Raw genomic sequence first — 8,257 nt, 5'->3', positions numbered from 1 at the left:
CTGATTAATTTACTGCAAAAAAAGACACCTTTAGTGTGACACTACAAGTAGTTTATTGAAAGTTTCATCTCATAGGCTTTATTTCATTGAGCTGTAACAATGTATTAGACTAGAAATTATTGCACATACAATATAATAACATTTTCAACATGAACTGCCTATACAAAATGCCATTTTATTTTAAACTGTCTCACAACAAACAGCTTCTTCATATACAATCTACATAAACATATACAAGGTGTGTGGCTAAAACCCTTGAAATCAATAATCAGGAGGGTTGTCCATATACTTTAGGTCACAGGCATGACCAAACCATAACCTGTATTATTGTTTATATTTTATTAGCAAGTTAGGTATCAGGATAATGTAATGTTGTATGGTAGCTCTAGTACTACACCACCATGTAAATTGAGGTCAGTAATTAAATTAGGGAAAATAATTACAATAGAGAATTTCATTGCTGCTTTACAGGGATATAATTCATCTGCCCTATTGGGATTGATGGTAAAGATAAACAATGTCAGGTGATCAGTGTTACCAGACAAATATTTCTGACTGTCAATAAAATGTTAGACTTTAAAGAATTCAATTACTGACTGACCACATAAACCTTACATTATTGCTCAAAACATTAATCCATTAAAACAATACAAAATGCTATATCAAATAGCAAAAAGATACAAGTACAATATATTTTCAATATAAAATCTTCATTATGATTCCTTCACATTATAAGAGTTGTATTAACATAGCTAAATGCTTAACTTCCACTGGAAGAAAAAATTAAATTCAGTGCTGCTAATCGATGCTGCATTGAAAAAACAAACATATACTCCATTTGAATACATTCCAAAATACACACTCGTATATTATTGTGTTTCCTTCCATCATCATACGAGAAATACAAGCAGAAACACCACACACAGGAAAATCTTGCTCCATCCCGTTCTTGGAGCGTCTGAGTGAAACCAGCGCACTTCCTGGGAGTCGTCTGCAGACCAATGAAAAGAGATACACAATGACTACATGCACCCATACTGATGTATGTTGGGGGAAATGGGCCCATTAACACATGTAAAAACTAGCCTCCGCTGACTAATCTACTATAAATTCACTGGAATTAAGTGCCAGCCAGTGGGGATTCGCAACCCTATTTGTTCAGTGAATGAAGTGTGAAGAACTTTTCCTCATTCCTGTTTCAGGCTATCTGTGATGAAGTCTGTTTTAGGTCAAAGAAGGAGGGGGGAGGACACATTGCCTATCACAAGGGAGATAAACGCTGATACGCAGCCGTTTGAACTTAGTGGGAAATTGTGCAAAACTCAGTCACTACAGTGATTCAAATATCTATCAGTGTAACAATGACATGTTGCGATGATTAATTAAATCTACATCATTTCGATACTGTTATAGCCTATAGCTTTTACTTATGATTAGTTATTTTGCATGCAATTTCTGTAGTCAGTCTGTGTAGCCTGGCACAAGCATGCCATCCAGTTTAGTCTTTTGTTTTCTATGGTTATCACTAATGTCCTTTTTTATACTTATGCTGCATTGTTTGTGATGTATTGCTCTGTGTTGCCTTGTGACTTGAGTAGTTGTGCCTTACCAAGAATGTAAGAATGGGTAATAAAATAAAAATGTGCATTAATACCAATGTTTCTTCATACCCGAAGAAATCAAGCCAAAACACATCAGTTATTCACAATAAATTAAAGGTAAACACAATTACAAACATACCACAATTGTCATGAAAGATTTGATTGAAGCAGTGCAGCACTCCGTATCCACATCTACAATATGAACATCCTTTTTGCACCCACTCTCCATGAGGAATAACTCCACAGTTTCTGCAAAACACAATACAAAATTAATACCACATCTGTGTATTAATTAAACCCTAAACAAACCTTATACTTTCTTTTATGGGTGCATTTAATTACCTGTTTCGCTCATCGTATTCACAGCTTCGTCCGGTGAAATGTTTCGGACATGCGCAAAAACTTCCCAGTATGCAAGTGCCTCCGTTTTTACAGCAGTTGCGACTCTGTGTAGCACCTTTAATGAACAAATGAAGGGTGAACAGCATGTTATTAACCAATGCAGTGATATAACACATCTATAACAATCATTCAAGAGGATTTCCGTGCTGTATGATTTTGATATCATACAAAGCGCCTCAAAAAGAAAAATATGGTTGTATAGTATATTGTTTTCGAAATGTTGTCACAGTATTGCTGTTTGTGTTACTTAGCTGTATCGAAAGTTTTCTGTGTGTGTTTAAAAAACTAAGACTGGACATACTGTTCTCTTTCCAACCATATAATTGAGATATCTAGCTGTGTCTTACAACCCTATGAAAAACCATCATACTACCCATTACTTACTTCCAGTTAGCCCAATAAAAGGTAACACAGCCCCAGAATCTCTGTGCTGGTGACTTGCAGCTGGTGAGTTCATTCTGTTAAACTGATTCAAGAGTTCGCTGTATTGATCTGGTTTTCCTGGCACTTTAGCACTCTCGCATCCTGCTCCTTCACAACCTTTACAAAAAAAAACAATCATATAAAACCCCCAAAAAATTTAAAGAACAGTAAAATGTTGTTGAAATACCTAAATGATAAATTACCTGAGGTAGGTGTGATGGTCTGGCAAGCAACTATTGCAGAGAGCAAGATCCTGTACAAATGGAGAAAATAAAATGAATAAACATTATGAATACTTACATAATAACAGTATGACAAAAATAGTACGTCATCATAATAGCTACCAAAATAAACATGTTATAATAGCAGTATTTTATTAGCATTTAGGCTAGTACTACTACTACTACATATCCCTGTGATAACACCAAATAATGAGCTATACAAGTATGGTAAAACAATATCACATTTGCATTAGTATTAAAATACTAAAACTATATATTACATTAGGTAATAAGCACAAGTATTTTAAGCTTCATATTGCCGAACTAAGAAGATTTGGATTTGTCAAATGGGTTTGCCAAATTTGCCAACATGGATTTGCCACACCACAAAACATTATAACAAAATATCATGTACAATGTGGTTGCATTTAATTGCATATTACCACCATATGAAGTTTGCCTAAATATAATATTCTGACAAATACCGCATAATATATTTTTACACTGTACGAGAACATCTTTCCTACGAAGAGCACTGCACACTTTCATACTAAAGAGTATGTAAACACCGCGACTGCTTGCGACAAATAGTGCGTACTTAAATACTAAGCAGTATGCCAAAACAATTCAGTTCCATACTAAATTTATATCATTTCAAGCATATTTCACAACCAGATCCTGCATACTAACTACTAAATGAGTATGCCACATTTTGTAATTTTATACTTTTATACAAAGCGACATAAAATTGTGATTAAATGAAAAAACAAGCTGGTTAAGGGCCTTGGTGAGGTGCCCAACAGTGGCAGATTGGCAGCGGTGGGCTTGAACCCACCACTTGATGTGCCAGAGTTATATACACGTATTAGCCACAAAGAAGTAAAGTATATACTACCGTACTACATACCTAACAGTATGATTAAATAGTATGACAACTTTGTAGTTAGATCAACAAGTGCATACTACTATACTAGTCGGCATAAATGAACATGAACAAATCAGCAATAAGGGTGATTTATGTGCATTTTAACCAGCATACTATCATAATAAAAATGCCAAAATAATGGTCAACAATTTGGCAACGCGCAAAAATATTATTAAATGAACTCCTATTAAAAACTACCGTTATTAAATATAAATGCCACAATTGACATACCTACTATTTACTACAGTGGTATAATTATAAGCATAAAATCACAGAAAGTTTTAGTAAAGCAGTCTGAAACTATATTAATAATTACCAGTTCTTACCTGAGCACGAAAGTATTCATTCTGCCTTATAGTTTATAAAAAGAAGAAGAGATGAAAGTCGCTCCTGAAGATTTCGCTTGTTTTGAAGTGAAGAGATAAACTGCGGCTACTTTCCACAATCCGAACACACCCTCGTCTCTGACTCCTGATTGGTCCCGCCTAACAATAACCTGACCAATAGCGGCCTGCAAACTACTGTTAACGCACAATTCACAGATGCAAGTCCCGCCCCCTCCGGTTCTTTCTTATGTATGGGATCAGATTAGGGAACGTTAGTGTCTGTCACACCTGCCAGTGAAAGAGGAGACTTAACGTGTACATTAACATTATTGTATAAATGCATTTAATCTGTTAAACAGAATCTGATCCACTTGTTTAATCTGCATTTCTACAAACTATTAGTTATGTTCCAATTATTTAATTATTTAAACATATATACACATGCATGGTTTTGTGCATCATAAGAAAACAACATTCAGTAGGACTGCAGTACTCTTTAGGAACTCATCAGTTTCTGCTCTGTGGATACATTCCCTCCTGTGTTGTAAATAGCTAATGTGGTGTAGTTCTTGGGGGATTGTGGTTATGTGTTTGAGACGAGGCCTAGTTCATTACCATCTAGGGGTTTCTTGTGTGTTTGGGTTGCGGTAACGTGTTTTAGTGTGGTTAAGGGATTCTGACTCATTGAAACATTCACTCATTGTCTGTCTTACCACCACTTTATCCTGGTCAGGGTCATGGTGGGTGGGTAAAAGGTAGGAAACACCCTGGACAGGTCGCCAGTTCATCACAGGGCAAACTCACAAACACACACATTCATACCATATCATTCCATACCAGACCATATCTCCAGTTAACCTGACTGCATGTCTTTGAACTGTGAAACCAGAGCACCCGTAGAAAACCCATGTGGACACGGAGAACATACAAACTCTATGCTTGCAAATTTCCTACCTCTAACCCTACCTTTCCTAAACCTTAAATCATTGTAGCCCTCTGTGGAAGTCAATTATTGCCCTTCTTACAATATTATTAATATTAAGAATCCTCTAAATTCTGGAAAAAGAGGGAGCAGTTGAAGTTAAAAACATTTAACAGACTGGTAAGGAACATATACTGTATGCTATGGCAGGGTTGGGTAAATTTATATTTATTATTATTATTATACATTATACACCTGTTAAAAAGCACTTCTATTTTTTTTTTTTTACCAATAATGATAATTTAAACAGTTACATTTATACATTTTACATGCAACATTTAGGAATTAACATTAACAAGGATCAATCAAGTTGTGGAAAAAACAGCTAGCTTTCCATATTTCAAGTCAATAGCATACACACATGGGATATGTAGAGAATGTCATTGCAATCCTGGGATTTCAGCAATTATTGCAATTATTCTTTTACTATTACTAAAGGTTTACCTTTATGTTTAAAAAAACCCTTTAATTATTAATTAGGCGGTGTTATATCATTGATTTGTAATTGTGATTGACTACAGGTTATCTCTGCCCCTGCTTTTTCCTGATCTACAAACTTTAATTGACCTTTAAGGTGCTGCTTCTTGACCTCTTTTTTGTATGTCAGGCTCAAAGCCCGCCATAAGCTTGGTGGACTGGGAACAATATAACCTGTTTTCCAGAAGCATCAATTTTATGGCTGATTTTTGTAGTTTCTGGCAACCAACAAACTATTCAGACAAATTCCCTCTCAGCATAAGGTGACAGTTTGGGTTTTCTTTTAAACTAAGCAAGCAGTCCACAGTTTCATGTATGTTTTAATAGGTTCAGAAGAATCAAGTAAAACCTAATTAAAATTGTAATCAGCTCTGGTTACACATATTAGCCAATTAGATCATCTGAGCATTATATAATATATTATATTGTATTTGAGCATCTTAAAACTAGCATCAATTAAATCAGAAGTCATCAGACATGTTTATCAATTGGTTTCTGTGTTAACACAATTTATAGTATTTTTATTTTATTTGTGTGCTTATAATATAATTAGTCTGATTGTATAATTATTTGTCTGATCTATGTATCCAAAAGTAATTAAAAAATCAGGTAGGATAAATGCCATTATTATACATAAGCAGTTAAGTTATTTGAAAATTACATTTGCTGTTTCTCCCAGCCTGCAGTGACTGCATTTGTGAGAATAAGCTTCATGATTTTCCAATTATCAACATGGCAAAATAAACAGTTCCACTCTCCCCCTCGGGACATTTAAAAGCAATAGACAGTCAAATAATCTAACTGAGAAATAATTGAGCTTAATTACTGGTGATAAGGATTGTTTACAGCAGCCCTGGGATGATTATTTTAATGGCAGATTTAGCTTGATAATGATCAGAAATTGATTAGAGACTCTTTTATCTAGAAACTAATGCCAGGAATCTTTCTGCAGACACCAAATTGAAGCAGATTAAAATCTACCACTTATTTCAACTGAAGATTAGATTGGAAAAAAATCCTAATGAAATTGTTTAACCAACAAATGAACTAAATGTTTGTTTGATCAGTCATTGTGTGTGGATTCTTACAGCATGAAAAGAGAAATCGTCAGATGCTTTAATCCATAGCGAATTGCAAGTAAGGTAAAATCCAAGCATATACAATATATAAATACTTGTAATTGTGTACCAAAAATGCTTTGTTAACCACAGTGGGCTTTACAAAAAGATCATCATGTAGAAGGTTGCCAGATTACTTCACAGCCTTAAAGCTGTTCACACCCCAAACCGGAGTGGGGGCTTTTGTCGCCACAATCTCAGTTGTTTAAGCATTAAACAATTCGTTTTAATAAGTTGTTTATAATACAACTTATGACCACATGAAATCAGTATTAATATAAGAATCAGAAATAAGGTACAAGTATTTCTTATACACATAAAAAACAGGAGCCTGGCTGGCACATCTAGCCCACAACCACTAACATCTGGGTTTGAATGTTAGAGGTGTTATCGACTGGCTGGGTGTCTACACAGACATGACTGCCTATGTCTAAGGGAGAAAGGAAATGACCGAAGCCCTGAAATTGATTGGCACCCTATCCTGTCCTGCCTTGTGCCCAGTGCTTCGGCCCCACAGTGATTCTCACCAGGATAAAGTAATTGTTAATTTTTCCCCTCCTGTATTTAGGAGTCGCCACAGCAGATCTCGTCTGCATAACCACAAACTTGACACAGTTTATACATCGGATGCCCTTCCTGATGCAAACCTCCTAATTTATACGGTCCTGGGACTGGCACTGCTGACAAGTACATGTCCCAAAAGCAGCCACACCCACCCTCGGACATTAGCCATGTCTGTGAAGATGCCCGACTGGTTGATAGCACCAATGAATTTCAAAACCTAGATCTTTGGATCAGCGGTAGTGGGCTAGCGTACTTTACTGCCCTAAAACAATTGATGAAAATGAAATTAAGATTAAAACAATTAAACACCTGCTTACCATAAAATGCTAAATCAAGCAAATCACATAGCAGAACTATGTACAGTCCACTTAGTTAACTGACTTTTACATAATAGGGGCAAATCTTCCCAGCTAGATCTTTTTGATTTTCTGAAAATGTCAATCAACGGGACTCATTAATTACATTTATTCTGAAGTGACAAAATTAAAAACAGTTAACTAATAAGCAGTCATGCAGTGAATGAAACTTTTCTCACTAATGAGATGCATTTACTATGTCTGGCAGTGCAATTACTCCCAGCAGTACTGTTGGCTATGGAGACATGATTGGCTATGTCTGGAGTGAATGGGGTGATGGCTGAGGTGCCTAGTCAAGGGTTTCTGTGTAAACCAGACCCACTGCAACCTCGAACCAGGATAAAGCAGTTTATGAAAATAAAATTAAATTAAAAGAAATATAAATAACTGAGGTAATGGACTTTTTTTTCCATTTCGTTAGTCAGGGTTAATGTTGGCATTGTAAAAGCATATACATTTGTAATTCAACCATTTCTGTTTTGAATGCAAACCTATTATCACATCTATAATTAACATGTCAAAAGTAGGGATGTCAATGATTAACAGGTCGTCAGTCAAGGTCATTGTTTAATTAATGTTGTTGGTTAAAATGTAGTTTTTATTTATTTCCAACATCAGTTGATTTCTTACTGAGAGCACAGCAACAGTTTCTATAGAAAAAGAGTGTCGATTTGAAATGTCACGGAAAGCTTAAATAAATTCACAGCATCTTTATTATTCATGATTAGCATGTTTAATTAGCACTTGTAATGACTTGTTTACTATGGGTTTCTTTAAAATCTACATTCTAAATGTGCTGATCTGGTTCTGCTCACTGCAATGTTCATTGTGACACTATTTAATCCATAAAGCATAAAGATCT

At 35.3% G+C, this 8,257-nt stretch overlaps 1 protein-coding gene across 1 annotated transcript; it reads right to left on the bottom strand.

Annotated features, from left to right (window-relative positions):
• Positions 1 to 890: 890 nt before the first annotated feature.
• On the bottom strand, positions 891 to 3,918 carry LOC134332919 (cryptic protein-like). Its single transcript, XM_063014752.1, has 6 exons — positions 3,899 to 3,918; positions 2,630 to 2,721; positions 2,388 to 2,543; positions 1,944 to 2,058; positions 1,741 to 1,850; positions 891 to 991 (listed from the first exon to the last, which is right to left on the bottom strand). The coding sequence occupies exons 1-6, from the start codon at positions 3,916 to 3,918 to the stop codon at positions 891 to 893; spliced, it is 594 nt and encodes a 197-aa protein (XP_062870822.1).
• Positions 3,919 to 8,257: the final 4,339 nt, after the last annotated feature.

Source organism: Trichomycterus rosablanca, chromosome 18, assembly GCF_030014385.1.
Source record: "Trichomycterus rosablanca isolate fTriRos1 chromosome 18, fTriRos1.hap1, whole genome shotgun sequence".
Classification (NCBI taxonomy): domain Eukaryota; kingdom Metazoa; phylum Chordata; class Actinopteri; order Siluriformes; family Trichomycteridae; genus Trichomycterus; species Trichomycterus rosablanca.
Note: the sequence above shows the minus strand (reverse complement) of the source record. Positions and strands in the feature narration are given on the sequence as shown.

What these genes read in the sequence shown, in the direction of transcription:
- LOC134332919 (XM_063014752.1), bottom strand. Translation starts at nt 3,918, where the DNA reads ATGAATACTTTCGTGCTCAG. An exon ending in GACCATCACACCTACCTCAG is followed by an intron (nt 2,544 to 2,629) that starts GTAATTTATCAT and finishes TTTTTTGTAAAG; the next exon opens with GTTGTGAAGGAGCAGGATGC. An exon ending in AATCTTTCATGACAATTGTG is followed by an intron (nt 992 to 1,740) that starts GTATGTTTGTAA and finishes ATTGGTCTGCAG; the next exon opens with ACGACTCCCAGGAAGTGCGC.